Here is a 19,102-nt window from a genome sequence, read left to right as displayed (position 1 = left end):
GGTTTAGGGTTGAATGGTGCTGCCACATGGCCTCTTTTTCTGATAATTACTGGTATTTTGAAACGAGGGATTATTATTTCAGGGATCCCAACCTGTGGGTCGTCAAATGCCGGATGGGTGAGGAGAAAGCCACTGTCATTCATCTCATGAGGAAGTTCATTGCCTATCAGTTCACTGATGAGGTGAGGAATGAAAGGAGCGCCAGATAATGGCCCTGGGTAGAACAGATTGTTAGTACTTTGTTTGGTGTCAGAAACTGATTAGTCCCATTAAAGTCTGACCTATGAAGATTCAGCTTAGATTTGATCTTACGTAACCCCATTCTCTTCCCACAGTGGTTACTTGTCTCATCTTCCTATGTAACATCTGTTCTGGTATGACCCTTTCATGGTGTGAGGGGGGGCGGTGGGTTAGCCTAGTGGTTAAAGTGTTCGCTCGTCACGGTGAGGACCCCGGTTTGATTCCCCACATGGGTGCAGTGTGTGAAGCCCATTTTCTGGTGTCCACTGTCGTGATATTGCTGGAATATTGCTAAAAGCGGCGTAAAACTAAGCTCACTCACTCATGGTGCGAGTGTTCAAGACTCGTGATTGGAGGTAATCGGATTTAGTAGTGCAATCAGCGATCTTGTTTCAAAAGTGATTGTTCGCAAGATGTCAGTAAGTTCCAGATGCAACTAGAACCTCTTCCCGAGCGTGATACTCAAATGTTTCTTCTAGACAGAACTCAGTCATGTCATATTTGTTTCTCCACATTGCTTGCATTTGTCAAGTTGAATCTAAGTGGATGTAACGCATGTTCTGATTGGACAGAATAAAGGGAGATAAATCTGCTGTCATATTTTGCCGCTAGGGGATTTTATGAGAACTGCAAAATATTAGGACAGAGGTTCATTGTAAGATATGACAAGTAACCTCTGTGGAAAGAGAATGACGTAACCTATGCTTGTTGTAAGAGGTGACTTACAGGATTGGATGTTCAGGCTTGCTGACTTAGTTGACATGTCATCATATCCCAGTTGCACAGATCAGCTCATGCTGTTGATCACTGGCTTGTCTGTTCCAGACACGATTATTTACAGACCTAACTAACACACCAATTCAATTCTCTTAGTGGTTCAGTAATTAGTCTCAAACTAAGTGCCCACAGTTTCTAATATTGAAAGGATTGGTGAATAAAATGGATTCATGTCTACTATCTCCTGAGGACTTGGGCATAGATTTTTTAAGCTCTCTTAGCGCTAAGATAATTGTAAGTGCCTTACATTAACATTGACTTGTGACTATCTTAGCGTTAAGAGATCTTCGAAAATCTAGGCCCTGGGTTATAATTTGCTGCCAGCAACCCATATGTTACATGCTTGTGAGAGGCAAAGAACAGGATCTTGTGGAGATTTGCTGATTTGGTTGATTGGTTGATGTTCGTCGTCTGATCCAAATTGTGTAGGTTGGTGTTCATGTCAGTCACTGGATTGTCTGGTCCAGACCTATATATAGACTGCTGTCATCCAGCTGGAATATTGCTGAGCATGGTGTTAAACAACAAAGAAAATAAAATGATCATTTCTAACACTTGGTCAGATCTGTGCCACGACCAGTAACCCCTACCTTTGATCCACAACACAAATACTAGCCCAGCATCAGAAATGGAAATAGAAGTAATACAGTACATAGGATCCTGAAAAGTGTCAGAGTCATAAAAAATCAATGTTTCCAGCCGCTGCAAATCAAGTCAGTGATTGCCAAGGAGGGTTTGAAGGGTTACATCTACATAGAAGCTTACAAGCAGACCCACGTCAAGCAAGCTATCGAGGGAGTTGGCAATCTCAGGATCGGTCTGTGGCAACAGCAGGTGGGTACATTTAATGTTATCTTTCCTCAAAGGGATATGTTGGATTCTGAGATCTATTTGATTATTTTGATTATTTTATTTTCTTATGCATATACATTATAAGGTATGACTGTAAACTTATCCTATCTCATGCTGTGCACATCTCTCTGCCTTACTTTGACCATTTGGAAACAGTAGGTTAAATTGAATCAAAATGTCTGGAATCTGTCCCACCAAATTTCTCCCTTCTGTAGGTGGTCCTTTCAATCATCTTTCTACTTTGTTGTGTACCATGGTCATGTTCAAACTGTCAGCATCACATTTGTAACATTCCATCAGAAAATCTGTACCTTGAATCAATGTTTTAAGACACACTTCTCCTAATATTCGCTGGACATTCTAGACACATGTTCTCTTCTGCTTACCTCTTCATGTTTCATTGTGCCCAGTTCAGTGTCATTACGATAAGATGTTTCATGTCAGTTCAAAGCTGTTTCTCTTAGCTGTGTTTTTTTCATGAGTATCAATGTCCAATAAAACAAGCTTCTTCCACATGCAGATGGTTCCCATTAAAGAGATGACGGATGTCATGAAGGTGGTGAAGGAAACTACCAACCTTAAGTCCAAGTCTTGGGTCAGACTCAAGAGAGGTGTCTTCAAGGATGATCTTGCTCAGGTACGTTACTGTGGTTGTGGTACAGATAATTGTAGAGAAGATTTAGAGACAGATTAGGCTCCAAGTAAACATCATTCCCTCCCTTCTAGCTTTTATGTTGCCCTCTGGGGGATTCTTGGTGCCGTCCTGATTCTGTGTTTGTATCTAGAAGATTTGGTGTCAAGCTTATCTCTTTATACAGATTCTAAGACAGATTAAGCAGCATGTTTATGCACTTTTGGATGATAAAGGGCTGAATAGGTTGTGTCATTGTTAAAACCTGGTCGATGAATATTTTTTCTTTGGTCATCACTTCCTATGCCGAGTGCCTGATAACTTGGATAAGAATTTCTGGGGGTTCCTTCTGTTTGAACACCACAGTATTGGTGGTACATATAGTAAAAGCCATCGGAAATATTCATGATAACTTGACTGACTTAACATCAAAGTTTTTTGTCTCACTGCTTAAACATTCATATGCTTGGTGTAGGTGCACTGCCCAGATCATTGCAGCAACATGATCCAGCTAAACTGGGTAATCATCTGTGTTCCTCACTGTAGGTGGACTATGTGGAACCGTCGCAGAACGTGGTTCACTTGAAGCTGATACCACGCATTGACTACTCTAAGCCACGTGGCGTTTTCCGTACTTCGGCCAGTCAGGAGGCCGAGAAGAACAAGAAACGGAAGCGTCGACCAGCTCAGAAGTTGTTTGATATTGATGGCGTCAGGTAGATATCAGTTCTTTTTCTTTAAATGACAGACTCTTTTTCATGTTTAGAACCTAGTTATTCATATATATTCTGTACTAATTTCGTATTCTTATCAGCAGGCTTGTGGTGTTCTGTTAGCTGTCAAGGGATCACTTTATAACTGAAATACTGCCCTCACGTTAACATTTATCGCTCCTTCCCTCCCTCACTTATTACAGTTAGGTTATGACTGTGTATTACTTGCAGGGCTATTGGTGGAGACGTCTCGACTGATGGAGACTTCCTCATCTTCGAGGGGAACAGATACAACAGGAAAGGGTTCCTCTTCAAGAGCTTTGTCATGTCCGCCATTGTGAGTACCCGACAGCAGCATGCCAATCTCTGTGTCTATATTAAGGTCATAAGTCCTTTCATTATGACAGAACAAATGCTAACCCATTGTTGCAATCTCATCTGTGACATGACAATATGAATTGAATTGATCAGTACATGACCCATGATGGCAGCTGAACGAGTAGTTACAGACTAAGTAAGGTATGATAAATAGTCTGTGACTCCAATCATTCTGACATGGTACTGACTGTACAGGGACATTTTGTTTTTCAAAATTTTAATTGCGACAATAATACTAAAACTCGAATCAAATTTCGTGAGGAATAGTTGCAGCATTCACTTGTTATGGAGACATGACTAGTTCAGGTTACAGTTTACAGTACAGTCATATTATCTTTGTTGTAGAAGAGATTGTTCATTGATTCATGTTGGAGATAAATCATATACTAAAAGGATATTTCTGTGTTCCTGTCAGATTCCTGATGGAGTGAAGCCAACACTGTCCGAGCTGGAGAGGTTTGATAACACGCCCGAAGGTCTTGATGTTGATTGTATCCTTCCATTGAGCAGGTTCTGGTAGTGACCAAATAAGTGCTGAGTGTTTTAATAACAGGGACCTACTATCATCAACATTATCAGAAGATTGTGTTATTGTACCCTGCTGTACATACATCCCGATCCTTGTTAATGTGTTATCTCCTGGACTGTTGTACCCAGTATTTTAAAAATGTTTTCTTATCCTGACTCATGCTTAATTGTTTATCTCCTTGTGTCTGGCAAAGGTAGTGGAATTACCTGTAATCCCTTGAAGTTCCCTACTAAGAGAAGCGGACGTAAAATACACTCACCCACGAGTAGCACCCCCTTTATTCAGAAAATTACATTTTGGTGACAGCCTACATTGGGGAATTATGCAGACACAAGTCAGGTTGGGCGAGCTTGACCTTACCTTTAAGGTCTCCTCAGAACTTTGACAACTAATCAAACTCTTTTTTACATGATATCTCATGGACTTTTGTACCCAATGTTTTCAAATTTGGAGAGTCTACATTGTGAGATTACTCAAATACCAGTTGGTATGGGTGACTTTGACCTTATTTTCAAGGTAGCCACGACACTTTGACCACTCTTCAAACTTATCTTATGAAATATTATACACCCAGTGTCTTCAATAATGTTCACAGCCTGTTATAAATGCTTCATGGTTTTTAAGTTATGGGAGCGCATCGATGAATTTAATTTTTAACTTACCTTACCATAGGTCTTATGCATATTACCTCAAGCTTCGCTAGTAGAGATCAGACAGACGTTGATTCGCCATTCCCTGAATGGCTACCTCGTATAATCTACGGATGTAGTCACGGAAGTGACGTGATCTCCCTACTCGCGGGAAAGCGAGCCATCCCAAAATTCACTTTTACTTCTAGCGTTCGTCTGATCAGACGTGTTTGTTTCGCTCGGAGTTTTCTATTGTGTTGAATAAAGTTGTCGTTCAACAGGTAGGTATGTCTTGTTTCCCTAGGTGTGTGGTGAGTTAAATTGAATTTAACTTCACTTACCTTGCTACCTCGTGTTGTAAATGTTTCTTTTTTTTCTCACTTCGATGTGGGTTTTCCTGCGTTGTTTGTGAGGTGTCATGGCGGCCTTGGAGGTTCTTTATTCCGTCAGGAATACTTCCTCCATCTGTTCTGCTATTTTGTATGGTATTTCCTCCCGATTTTTGCCGTTTTTCATGTGTTTTTTTGTCCCACGTGGCATGTTTCACAGGTAGCCATGTTGGTTGCTAGCCGTCGCTGTCGCGAGCTTACAGGCGTACCCACTTTAGGTTGGGGGTGCGCTTTTGCTGCATTTTTTATGTAGGGGTGTTTTTCGTTTCTACCTCTAGCGTTATTGTTTTATTTCACGCTTCGGGTATGTTTTTATCTGTTGCAGTTAACTGTGTATGACTCGGCAGTTTTGTACTGTCTGCAAGGGGCAGAAGTCAGCCAAGGATCCCCACCCCTGGTGTCCGGATTGTGCATCGCAGACCTGTTCCCTTGACAGCCGCTGTCAGCATTGTACTAGTCTTTCTGTGGCGGATTTCAAGACCTTTTTAGCTGTCCGTAGAAAGAGGTTTACTCAGCGGAAGAGGAGAATGTCTTCCCCAGCTTCTTCTTTAGGTTCTTTACAGGACGACCCGGAGCTGCCTACCTTTACAGCACCAACGCCGACGTCTGGTTTGGAGCGCTCATCTACGACGCCGGTTCGATCGTCTCCGGAGCCACTTCGCTCGGACGCCTTTGTTGACTTATCCCGTCCGGACGCCTTAGCGCACCCAGAAGTTCAGAGGCTATTACGGTCTCTCCTGACGCCCAGCACTTCTACTAGAGAGCCAGCGCCGACCTCAGCTACTGTGCCAGCGCCCATGTCAGCGCCTGCCTTGATTCCCGAACTAATTTCAACGTCAACGCCTACGCCTATGCCAGCACCGACACCTACGTCAGCGCCTATGCCCACGTCAGCGTCTACAGCCTTGATGGGGACACCTTCACTGGTTCCAATACCAGCACCTATACCTACGCCAGCGCTTGTTCAGACGCCGGCTCCTGTGCCTCCGCCAGCGCCTTACCGGATCCCCAGGATCTCTCACACGCTATCTAGAGAAGAGGTGCTACAACGTCAGCTAGACGAGGAGCGCGCTCGGCGCTTAGAAGCTGAGCGCTCGAGACGCAGATCATGGTCCAGATCTCCGAGGAATCGGCGCTCCCGTTCTCCTCACCGTAGTCGGCGCCGGCGCTCGCGCTCATGCTCACGCTCTCCTAGACGACGGCGCTTCCGTTCGCGATCCAGATCTCCTCGGCGCTCTTCCAGAACCCGGCGTTCACGTTCACCAGAGGCCTCGCGAGTTTCACTGAAGGATTCTTCTACTCGGACGCCTTCTACCTCTTCCACCCAGCGGCGGGAATCGACTTCAGTCTCTTGGGAGGATTTGGAGGAGCAACACTTCTGCCCTGACTATGAAGAAGAGGCAGGTGTAGGCGAGGATGATGGCACCTATCTACCACTATCGGCAGTGTTTGAGTGGATTGCTGACAGGCTACCTGACTGTCCTTCTCCGTCAGTCGATCCTAATAATCCGGCGTCCATCCGTTTGTCCCCGGAACTACTAATTCCACCTCATCCTATGGTGGCGGAGGCAGTGTCTCTCCTGGACGAGGATTTTGCCAAGCTGTCTCTGAATCCTACGATCAAGGCGTCTAAGTCAAGGAAGTCGGATTACAAGATCCACAGCCTAGACTTCACAGATAATGGTGCAGCCCAGGACGACTCACTCAAGCGCTTGTCAAGTTCTTCACTCTCAGCTTATAAAGTGCAGGACTCCAAATTAGCAGCTATTGACACGGAACTCAAGCGTATGCTTAAACCCATTTCGGCGTTAGCCTCAGCTACTTCAGCGGCTGCAGCAGACCTATCAGAAGACAACGCCTCCAGGGTGGATCATCTCACGACGATCTTCCAGTGGCAGGGCAAAGTTCTTCATGACTTACTCGGTCACTTACGTGCAGCGTTGGCTATGACAACTTCGGTTCGCCGCTCCGGCTTCCTGGATACATGTAATTGGCAGGAGGAATTTAAGCGCCAATTACTTCGGGCTCCCTTCACTTCCAAGTTTCTGTTCGCCGACAAGATTCCAGATATTTACAAGTCGCACGCGGAATTAACGAACACTGAAGTCGCGCTGTCTACCTTTGAGGCGCTTGGTTCTGCCTTTCGTGGCAGAGCCAGAGGAAGTGGAAAGAAGCGCTATATTCCCAGGAGGGAATCCATCCGCTCCTCCTTTGGGAGGGGACGGGGCCGCACCAAGGATAATGACACTCAGCGGAAGCCCCAGGAGCGCAGCCGGGACACCCCCTCGATGCCAGGGCGAGGCAGAGGCAAGCGCCCCTACTCTGGTCGCTGAAGCCGTGGATGTCTCCGACTGGGACCTCCCACCCCCAGTCGTACCTGTCCATCCGACTCCAGTAGGTGGGAGACTAGGGATCTTCTGGCCCAACTGGTCATTCCTAGAGGATCCGTTTGTAAGCAAGATTCTGAAGTCCGGCTACAAACTACCATTGGTCGAGACTCCACCGCTGACATCTACTCCCCAGTCGCGGATATATCCTCAACACCAACTAGCTCTCCTAGAGTCCAATATCGACATTCTGTTATCCAAGAGAGCCATAGAGACAGTGCTGGAACCCCACCGCTCCCCGGGGTTCTACTCACCCATCTTCCTGGTGCCAAAGAAAGATTCCGACAAGATGCGCATGATTCACAACATGGCGGTCTTCAACAGACAGTATCTGGCCGACCCTCCTCATTTCCGAATGACGTCCCTAGAGCAGATTCGAGCCAAATTGTCTCCCGGGGCTTGGCTAGCCAGTCTGGACCTACAGGACGCTTACCTACATGTTCCCATACATCCGCGTCACAGGAAGTACCTGAGGTTCGTCTTCAACGGAATACATTACCAGTGGAGGGTGCTTCCGTTTGGCATTTCTACGGCCCCGTGGCTTTTCACACGCATCACGCTTCCGGTTACCAGGTTTCTTCATCTAAGGGGAGTGGACTTCGATCCATACATAGACGACTGCCTTCTCAACCACGGCAGTCCTCTACTGCTACGCAAACACTTGGACTTCTCCACCCGCCTGCTGCATCAACTGGGTTGGATGGTCAACACCAACAAGTCACATCTGGAACCAACTCAAGAACTGACCTTCATCGGGGGATTATTTTTAACAAAAGACAATCTTGTCAGGGTCCCTCCAGATCGATGGCTAAAGATTCTGGCGTTTGCGGATCGAGGTCTCTCTCAACCCATGACCCTCAGAGAGTGGCAGTCTCTGTTGGGTCTTTTGACATCGGCGCAGGATCTTACTCTCAGAGGGCGCCTTATGCTACGGCCCTTACAGAGGTTTCTGTCACCATTCATCCAGATGAACGACCTCAAGTCACGGGTTCTTCTACCTCCACATCTACATCAGTATCTCCGGTGGTGGATGGTAGAATCGAATGTCTGCGTCGGCGTCTGTTTGGAAGACTCCAGTCACGACCACGAGTTGTTCGTGGATGCGTCTCTACTAGGGTGGGGCGCCCATCTGGCGGGCCGAACGACCTCAGGGCTGTGGTCCGACGCCGAAAGGTTGTGGCACATCAACAACCTGGAATTGCAAGCCGTCATTCTAGCAGTTCGCCGCTGGCTACCGATTTTGTCCAACACCAAGCTCCTGGTGGCGTCGGACAACTCCACAGTCGTCTGGGTTATCCGGAATCAGGGCACGACCAGGTCCAAGCAACTTCTAGACCAGATGTTCGTGTTAGCAGATCTGCTAGACAGCAACAGGATCACAATCAGGGTTCGACACATACCCGGCTGCAAGAACATTCTGGCAGACGCGTTGTCGCGCCCAGGCAGACCTTCACCGACGGAATGGATGCTTCATCCAGACGTGTTTCGTCAGATTTGCCTTCGCCACGGGAGACCCTTGGTGGACCTCTTCGCCACCAGCTTCAACCATCAGCTACCAACTTACGTGTCTCCCGTACCGGATCCACAGGCTTGGGCAGTCGACGCTCTATCTCTGTCGTGGGAGGGTCTAGACGCGTACGCTTTTCCACCACCCGTTCTTCTCCCAGAAGTGATTGGCAAGATCAAGCAGACACAGAACCTGAGACTGCTTTTGGTCGCGCCCTGGTGGCCAGCCAGACCGTGGTTCCCCGATCTGCGACGCCTCGTCAGCGGAGATCCGGTTCAGCTTCCAGATTGGCCACACCTCCTTCGTCATCCGCACAGCCAACAACTCCATCCAGATCCGCTGAGATTCCATCTGCACGGCTGGACCATTTACAGAAGGCATTAAGGGCGAAAGGCTATTCCTTGCATGTGGCGAATGCCATAACCCGAGCTCATCGGACATCCACCAGATCCCTCTATGATGACAAGTGGCGCTCATTTGAAAGCTTTTGTGCTCAGAGATCACAGGATCCCATGACAGCTTCCCCACAGTTCGTGGCGAATTTTTTGATGTTTCTACGTAATTCCAAGCATCTCAAAGGGAGTACGTTGGGTACCTACTTGTCAGCATTGAACTCCGTCTTGGCGGTCAAGACGGATCGTCAGATTTCTAAAGTTCCAGAACTGGTTGCCCTGCTGAAGGCGTTCAAGTTGGAGGACCAGAAGGTCAAGTTCCGCCCTCCAGCTTGGGATCTGAATGTTGTTTTGCAACACTTGAGAGGCTCCCCATATGAGCCCCTAGAGGATGCTTCCTTCGAGCTGTTGTCCAGGAAGACGGTCTTCTTACTTGCCCTAGCTACGGCAGCTAGAGTTAGTGAGATTCATGCCCTGGATGTCACACAAGTGCGTTTTGAACAAGCTAGGCATGGTCGAGTCCACTTGGGATTGCTGTGGGACTTCATTGCCAAGAATCAGCTTCCCGGGCAACCAGATAGACGGTTCTCCATCCCGCCTTTATCGACCATCCTCGGACGACATGATACGGAGGAGGAGTTCCTGTGTCCAGTCAGGGCCCTTAGATATTACATCCAGAGGTCTGCCTTGAAGAGACATTCCCGAAAGAGACTGTTTATCCCTTTTTCTTCATCGTGCAAGGGGGAAGTTAATAGAAACACTATTGCTCTGTGGCTTCGTGCGACTATCCTGGCGGCGTACGATGCCAAGAAACTCCCCCATCCGACGGCGAACAACCCCCATGAAATTAGAGCCCTGGCGTCCACTATGGCCCTCCACAGGAACTGTACGGTGCCACGGATTATGGAGGGTTGTTTTTGGAAGTCGTCCACCGTTTTTGCCTCACACTACCTGAGGGACTTGGCTGTCGAGGACATGGAGGGGCTTCAGTCTTTTGGCCCGTTGGTGGTTGCACAGCAACTCACCCAGCCTTCCGCCCATTAGGTAATTGTGTTGTTCTTACCTTTGGTCTTAAGATTAACCTCACCCTCTGGGTGCGTCGGTTTCTCTTTGGAGTTCCCTTGGGTTATCCTTTGTCCTGTTTCCAGGTTTGCCCTGTGACGTTGGCATTGGTCTCCCGGGTCTCCTGTGCATGTGCTTGGTCTGCTGAAGATGTGAAGGTCCTCCGGAGTCCACACCACCGTCCTCTCTGTCGAAGCCATATGCATAAGACCTATGGTAAGGTAAGTTAAAAATTTATTAAAATCTAAATATTTTAGATATTTAAATACTTACCTTACCATAGGGCGGTGACTCCCTCCCAACGCTGGATGCTCCTCCCCACTTTGGACTCATCGGACCTTTCTTTCCTGCTGCCAGTAAAAGTGAATTTTGGGATGGCTCGCTTTCCCGCGAGTAGGGAGATCACGTCACTTCCGTGACTACATCCGTAGATTATACGAGGTAGCCATTCAGGGAATGGCGAATCAACGTCTGTCTGATCTCTACTAGCGAAGCTTGAGGTAATATGCATAAGACCTATGGTAAGGTAAGTATTTAAATATCTAAAATATTTAGATTTTAATAATTTTGTATAAAAATGTGGATCAGATTGAGTTAGATGAGGATTGCGATAGGCAGCCATCATATGCCTGAATGTTCCCAACTGTGACGTGAAGTACCAAAGAAAAGTGATGAGACTGATTTTGTACATTCCAGTTTGCTTATGCTATCACTAACTGTCTTGTTTGTTTGACTATAGTGAAATTTACCTGTAAGAGGGAGGCAGTGGGGCATTTTAGTAGTTGAAGTGTTTGCTTGTCATGCAGAAGACCAGGGTTCAATCTGACACATGAGAATTAACGGATGACAACTTCTTATTTATTGCATAGAGCAACCTTTCGATGTAGGTTCTGACATCATTATCACGCTAAAACTTTCCCTCATGGTTCAGTGTGTGAAGCCCATTTTTGGTGTCCGCTGCCATGATATTGCTGGAATATTGCTGAAAGAGGCGTAAAACTAGAGTCACTCACTCACTCAAGATGTTTGGAAAACAATTTTACTCTCCTCTTTAAAAATGGTAAAGGATTTGCTATTTCATAGATATGTGTTGTTTGAATGCAATGTTACTTCACCTTAACCCAACCTAGTGGTACCCCAGAAGAAGTCGTCGACGACCGAGGTCACACACAATCTGGCTCCTGGGGATGTGGTGGAGGTGTGCGAGGGGGAGTTGCTGCACCTGCAGGGACGTGTGATCCGTGTGGAGGGAAACAAGATCACCATCATGCCGAAACACGAAGATTTGAAGGTGAGGAAGACATAGAGATAACTTTCCCAGGGACAGAAATTCGCACGAGACTACTTGCCAACGCATATGTCTCTACACATGCAGGCCTCATGGTTAAAGTGGTCGCTCCTCACGCCAAAGACCTGGATTCGATTCTCCACATGGGTACAGTATGTGAAGCCCGTATCTGGTTTCCAACATAACGATGTTGCTGGAATATTGCTGAAAATGGTGTAAATCCAGTGGTGTGTCCAGTATATTAACCAGTGATAATAGGTCTCTCATTGGTTGATGTGTTAAAACACACTCAGCAAATCTCGATTCTCCACATGGGTACAGTATGTGAAGCCCGTATCTGGTTTCCCACATAACGATGTTGCTGGAATATTGCTGAAAATGGTGTAAATCCAATGGTGTGTCCAGTATATTAACCAGTGATAATAGGTCTCTCATTGGTTGATGTGTTAAAACACACTCAGCAAATCTCGATTCTCCACATGGGTACAGTATGTGAAGCCTGTATCTGGTTTCCCACATAATGATGTTGCTGGGATATTGCTGAAAATGGTGTAAATCCAATGGTGTGTCCAGTATATTAACCAGTGATAATAGGTCTCTCATTGGTTGATGTGTTAAAACACACTCAGCAAAACATTTGACGTGATGCTTAACAGTGAGTCAGTTCAGTTTTACGCTGCATGCAGCAATATTCCAGCTATATGGTGATGTTCTGTAAATAGTTGAGTCTTGAACAGACAATCCAGTGATCAACAGCATGTGCCTCAGTCTGCGCAGTTGGGAATCAATGACGTGTCAACAAAGACAGCGAGCCAGACCATCCGATCCCGTGAATCGCCTTTTACGACAAGCTTGTGTTACTGAAGGCCAGTATTCTACCCAGGTCCTTCATGGATGTGATGCTGAACAAGTATCTAGACCGATGAATCAAGTGTATCGCAATGTATTATCAATTACACAGACAGGGTAGTCCAGATAAACAGGCATACCATGTTACAATGTTGACAAGGGATCACAAAGGAAGGGGTCTCACAAGAACAGAAGACACAGCATTTTGGATGTGGATGACAGCCAAAGAGGACATTTTAGACACTGATGTGAAAGAAAAGTTCCATGCTTAAGCATTGTTGTTGATGTTGTTGTTGTTGTTGTTGTTGTTGTTATTGTTGTTACCCTTATGCATGCTTTGTTTCCAGGACCCGCTGGAGTTCCCTGCTCATGAACTGCAGAAGTACTTCAAGATGGGGGATCACGTGAAGGTGATCAGAGGACGGTTCGAAGGGGACACAGGGCTTATAGTCAGGGTAGAGGACAACATGGTGGTCCTCTTCTCTGATCTGACCATGCATGAGGTGAGGACTTCCAAGAGGACAGTTTGTAGTGGATAGAGGACATGAGATGGCTACACTGCCCACTGATAAAGTTCACTTTACCTGGGTATTATAGTGTGTTATTGTCGTTTACAAATCAAGCATTAGCATATTTAATGTGTTCAGGCTTATTTGCTGATGAATATTTGGTTTTGTTTTATGTCATTATCTATACTGAAATTTTCCAAGGAATTCATTCACATGTGTTCTTATTCCAAATTGACTGTCAGACACTGTAGCTCTTAATCTCTCAATACCTGTAGCTGTATCAGAAAATTATTCAGCCCACTCTTTGCCAAATTAATAGTAGGTATTTATTTGTAAACGAAATTGATTTCTAAATTTTTAACTGATCCAAATCAATTGTCTGACAGTCACGTTTTGAGTAATATCCAATAAGTGCAGAAGTAAGTAGGACAGGATATGTATACAAATATAAGTAAAATATTTAGATTTTTCTAAATTGAATTTCCCTTCTTTCAGTGTACTTTAGTTGGATGTGTTTGATGTTGTTTTTCAGCTGAAAGTGTTGCCAAAAGATCTACAGCTGTGTACAGATATGGCTACTGGAGTTGACTCGATGGGACAGTACCAGTTCGGGGACCTGGTCATGATAGAGTAATGCATCCATTGTGACATTCTTTTACATTAAGTGTAAAATAAGACAGCCACTGTGACAGTCTCACATTAGGTTTAAATTATGGCTGATACTTTGATGTTTTCACTTTGTGTGTGATATAAGGTGGCCACAGTGACATTCTCACATTGTGGAGTAAGGCAGCAACTGTGACATTCTCATGTCGTGTGTGGAGTAAGGCGACCCCAGACATTCGCACATTATGTGTGATAAAAGGCAGCCACTGTGACATTCTGTAATTGGTATCATATCTGTGCTTCTCTTGCAGTGCCCAGACAGTGGGAGTCATAGTGAGGTTGGAGAAGGAGAACTTCCAGGTCCTCAGCATGCACAACAAGGTGAGTAGGGGAGATAAATCCTCTAGCATACATTGTAATGTCAGTAGGGCAGATAACTACTCCAGCATGCACAGCAAGATCAACAAGAAAATTACTCTTACATGTATGACAGGGTCTGTATGAGAGATAAATTCTCTAGCAGGCTCATCAAAGTCAGTAGAAGAGGTAACTACTGAGGCATATGCAGCAAGGTCACCAGGGGAGATAACCACTCAACACTGGCATAATCAGCTATTTTCATATCCTGAGTTATTGATGTATGTAACTTGATGAAGAAATGCTTGAAACAAACCCAAAGACATTTTTGAACTCAGTTTTTCATATCTTTGTCATAATCTGGTTTCTCAAAAGGACTATGTTTGAAAACCCTACATGCATGGATCTTCTCATGTGCAGTTGTGTGTTGTGATTGTAACCCTATGTAGCATGTTGCTTGTCAATTTTCTAGGTACAGAACTTAAAGCCCCAAGCCTTGACCAGGAAGAAGGACACACGGAATGCAGTTGCCCTGGACTCGGAAAACAATAACATTCAGGTCAAGGACATTGTCAAGGTCATCGATGGACCACAGTCAGTAAGTGACTTTTCATGTGTTGTGTTTGCCGTTTAAAAAATATCACACCCTGTCACTTAAACATACATATGTGCCTACATTCATGACTTTGCATCATTCTGTAAGTGAGTGAGTTTGGTTTTACGTCGCTTTTTGCAATATTCCAACGATATCACGGCTGGGGACACCAGAAAATGTGCCTCACACATTGTACCCATGTGGGGAATCAAACCAGGGTCCTCGGTGTGATGAGCGAACGCTTTAACCACTAGGCTACCCCACCGCCCTGCATCATTCTGTAAACAATGTTTATAATGGATAATGTATTAATCCAAAAGCTTTTGGGTGTGTGTGGGGGTACCCTAATGTTTAAAATGTAGTGACAGTGAAGGCTGGGGTTTGTGTTCCATCATGGGTTCAATGGGTGAAGCCTTCTCAAGTGCTGAAAAATTGCTAATAGCAGTGAAAAACCTCACTCACTCACTCACTCACTCACCTGAGTGCTTTTATTATTCTGTTATAAATAAAATAAAATGACTTAAAAAAATTTGGTGAATGATGCCAACATTTTGGAGTGATCAATCAAACATATCTTCTGTTTCTGAAGTATAATGTTGTATTTCAGGGTCGGTCTGGCGAGATCAAACATCTGTACCGCAGCTACGCATTCCTCATGTCAAGAATGGTGACAGAAAATGGTGGCTATTTTGTGTGTCGAACTCGCCATCTTGTGCTCGCTGGGGGATCAAGGGTGAGTTTTCTCAGGACTGGACAACTTATAACCATGATTTATGTGTACCACAGAATGAAATAGAAATTATCGAGAGAACATTTTCGAGGTTATAACATTTTGCCTGTAATTTCTGCCATGACTTTCAGGGATAGTTTTCCAGAATGTTTATAAATTAAGCGTGTAATATATTTGTGTACTATGTGGACATGCATTAATTATATCAGTCTAACGTTGATGTTAAACTGAGCAGATATAGCTGTTGGTAAATATTGCTGCAAAACTATTGTCACTACTTCTAATTTTGAAAAGTATTGACTACATATTGAAACCTAGTCAATAGGTTAGTCAGTTACAGTCTTGAGTGATGGTGGAATGACAGGATTCTGTTCATTTGCAGCAAAGCAACACTAGTTTTGGTGCTGGATCATTTGTGCCAATGTCTCCCCGTTTGGCCAGTCCTGCTCACCCCAGTGGTGGGGGTGGGGGAGGGGGTGCTGGAGGTGGGGGTAGAGGTCGTGGTGGCATTAGTAAGAGAGACCGTGACCTTATTGGACAGACGGTACGAGTGAGACAGGGACCTTTCAAGGGTAAGTGGATGAGTGTTTCATGCTGGCAATGTCCTACTTCATTTTATGCTTTCAGAATGTTCCATTCCATTCAAAATTGTGCTTTCCAGAAGTGGAATCATAGTTATGCAATTGTTTTGGGCATGTACATAAAACTATTGAATTTGGTTTATCATATTTTGTTTCCTCTGTTGTTGCATGTGATATGTAAGTGTTCTAATCATTGTTCCATTCGATCATCAAGACACAGTGTTTGACCAGGTGAATGACAATGTTTGACACAATTTTTGAGTTGATGTTTGACACAGTTTTTGAGTTGATGTTTGACACAGTTTTTGAGTTGATGTTTGACACAATAATTGACCAGATGTATGACGAGGGGCGATGGGGTAGCCAAGTGGTTAAAGCATATGCTTGGGTTTGATTCAGTGTTTGACTCAGTGTTTGACCAGGTAAATGACATAATGTTTGAATGTTTGATCATATGTATTAGACTGTTTGACCAAATGTTTGACACAATATATGAACAGGTGAGTGACACAAAGTTTGACTTGATGTTTAAAACTGTTTGACCAGATGTTCGACTTGATTTTTTACACTGGTTTACCAAATGCACAGAATGTTTGACACAATGTTTGACTTGATGTTTGACATAGTGGTTTACCAGATGTGACACAAATTTGACACATTATTTGACTAGATGTTGTTTGGAGGTGAATGACAATGTTTGACCAGATGTAGTGTCACAATATTTGACCAGATGTTAGACCAGATGTGTCACAGAAGGTTCGTCAGGTGAATATTAATGCTTGACCAGATGTTTGACACAATGATTGACCAGATGTTTGACCAGGTGTCTCACTAGATGTTTGACACTCTGTTTGACCTGATGTTTGACACAATGTTTGATTCAACATTTGACACAGTGTCTGACTGGACGTTTGACAAAATGTTTGACCAAATCTTTTCCAGATTTGTTAGTCTGTGACAATTTTCGTCCCTTGCAGGTTATATTGGTATTGTGAAGGATGCCACAGAATCAACAGCCAGAGTGGAGCTTCACGCCAGTTGCAAGACTATCTCAGTAGACAGGGGCAGACTTGCCACACTCACGTCAGTACATGCTGATTTATCTCTTACCATGACAGCACTTGTAGCCAGACTGTTTTATCTCTTTCATGAAGTCAGACAAACTTGAGTTGGAGCCAGTTACCAGGCAGTCTGGTTGATTGGATGCTTGCCCAATCAGTCCACCCTGATTTGTTACAGACCTCAGATACTTTGCTGAATCAAGCAAAAAATACATTTGCTGTGTTGTGTCACTTTTCTTGACAAGCTTAGTCACTGCTTATGTCACTTGAAATTGGTGTTTTTTGTCCTTAATTGAGAAATCAAGCGCATATTGAATCCCAAAGTAGAAAAACAGTTGGAGGCTTGTTAATTCTACAAGCTTTGAATTTTTATGCCATATCAAGAATTAATGAATTTCTGTGATTTCTCTAACTGAAACCTTATCGTGATTGTTATCATCATAATGGTTTGAATTCACTTATCGTGCCCTGTGGGCAGTTGGGTAGCCTAGTGGACAGAGCGTTCACTCGCCATACTGTAGACCCAGGTTTGATTTTCACATAGGTACAATTGTGATGCCCATTTCTGGTGTCCCCAGCCATGATATTGCTGGAATATTGCAAAATGCGGCTTAAGAAAACCCACTCACTCACTCACACACACTCTCACTGAGTGCAATGTTCATCCAGTATTCCTTCTCTCTACAGAGGGCAGAAGGTCGGAGGTTTCACATCCAGCCACCAGAAGACTCCTGTATATGGTGGTCAGACACCCATGTACGGTGGATCCAGAACTCCCATGTACGGCTCCCAGACACCCCTACACGACGGGAGCAGGACGCCGCACTATGGAAGTCAGACACCATCTCACGAGCCTGGCAGTCGCACTCCTGGATCTTCAGCCTGGGACCCCTCCAGTGCCAACACGCCATCCAGGTAAGGACCATGTCTCACTCAGTGTTCAGTGTCTTGTTTGGGGAGTTTTGGTCCCCTTGAGGTTAAAGTCAGGGATGCTTGGTGTGGCTTCACATAAGGAAATAGTAGCAATAATTGACTGCTCAGTCAATCAGTCTTGCCTTTGACTGAGACTCTCATTGAGTTCCGGAGAATAGTTTATGTTAATGAACACTTGCACGTTAAACAAAAATTCAGAAAAGGTGTTTATTATTGTTATTGAGGGGTTAAAGTGTTTGCTTGTCAAATCAAAGTTCTTGATTCAATTTCTCATAAGGGTATATTATGTGAAGCCCAGTTTTGGTTTTACTCAATGTTACATGAGAAGAATACTGCTAAAAGGGACACTAAACATACTGTTTTATTTAAAGGTTATTTTTCATGTATGAGACTGAGAATGAAAGAAGATTTTGCTTATGAACATGTTGATGTCCTGAAATGCTGGAAATACTGGGAAAATATACTGAAACTTAATGTATATACCTGGTTGTTACTGCGAAATACTTGATGATTTGCATTTTTTCAGACCAAATGAATTTGACTTCAACTTTGATGAGTCCCCCTCCCCGGCCGACTATGCTACGACTCCAAACCCTGGCACGCCCGGGTACCAGGCAGACACGCCCAGTCCCATGGGGCCCTACACCCCTCAGACTCCGGGCAGTGCTTACTCCCCCTACCACCAGGCTTCCCCATCACCCGCCAGCTACCAAGGTGAGTAACTTGTCCCCATCAGTCTGATGATAACCTGTCACCCAGTGTAAGTTGACTTTGACTGTCAGTCACTTACACATGTTCAGTAGTCTGAGACCAGTGAAAGTCTAGTTGTTTGCGATGTTATTTTACATATGTGCTTGTCTTATTGTAATATTTTATATGACCACATTCCAAACTTTGGATATAACTAGTAGCATCCACATGTCTGTGAGGCCCAGACTTAATTATTTAATGACTGTTGGAATGGCTAAAGTGTTGCTGAGAGGTGTTAAACAGCTCTTAATTATTTGTTGTTTATGAGATTTGGGATCAAGGTGATTCAGCTCAACAAGAAACTTAGCTCGATTTTGACACCAGGGTGATTTTCGAAGCTCTCTTAGCACTAAGATA

General features: G+C 44.6%; 1 protein-coding gene across 1 annotated transcript in view; it reads left to right on the top strand.

Moving 5' to 3' along the window:
• LOC137261044 (transcription elongation factor SPT5-like) overlaps positions 1-19,102 on the top strand; it is a 29,118-nt gene that overhangs the window by 5,892 nt on the left and 4,124 nt on the right. Inside the window, exons 7-22 of the mRNA XM_067798705.1 lie at positions 83-182; positions 1,717-1,851; positions 2,390-2,506; positions 3,047-3,216; positions 3,445-3,550; positions 4,007-4,082; positions 11,617-11,777; positions 12,971-13,126; positions 13,665-13,762; positions 14,050-14,119; positions 14,568-14,693; positions 15,298-15,423; positions 15,803-15,992; positions 16,979-17,084; positions 17,750-17,977; positions 18,522-18,709. Coding sequence (XP_067654806.1) covers positions 83-182; positions 1,717-1,851; positions 2,390-2,506; positions 3,047-3,216; positions 3,445-3,550; positions 4,007-4,082; positions 11,617-11,777; positions 12,971-13,126; positions 13,665-13,762; positions 14,050-14,119; positions 14,568-14,693; positions 15,298-15,423; positions 15,803-15,992; positions 16,979-17,084; positions 17,750-17,977; positions 18,522-18,709 — 2,153 coding nt within the window. The remainder of the gene's footprint in view (positions 1-82; positions 183-1,716; positions 1,852-2,389; positions 2,507-3,046; positions 3,217-3,444; positions 3,551-4,006; positions 4,083-11,616; positions 11,778-12,970; positions 13,127-13,664; positions 13,763-14,049; positions 14,120-14,567; positions 14,694-15,297; positions 15,424-15,802; positions 15,993-16,978; positions 17,085-17,749; positions 17,978-18,521; positions 18,710-19,102) is intronic.

Source organism: Haliotis asinina, chromosome 14 (assembly GCF_037392515.1).
Source record: "Haliotis asinina isolate JCU_RB_2024 chromosome 14, JCU_Hal_asi_v2, whole genome shotgun sequence".
Taxonomy (NCBI): Eukaryota; Metazoa; Mollusca; class Gastropoda; order Lepetellida; family Haliotidae; genus Haliotis; species Haliotis asinina.
The sequence above is the reverse complement of the archived record's forward strand: the minus strand, read 5'-3'. Positions and strand labels throughout refer to the sequence as shown.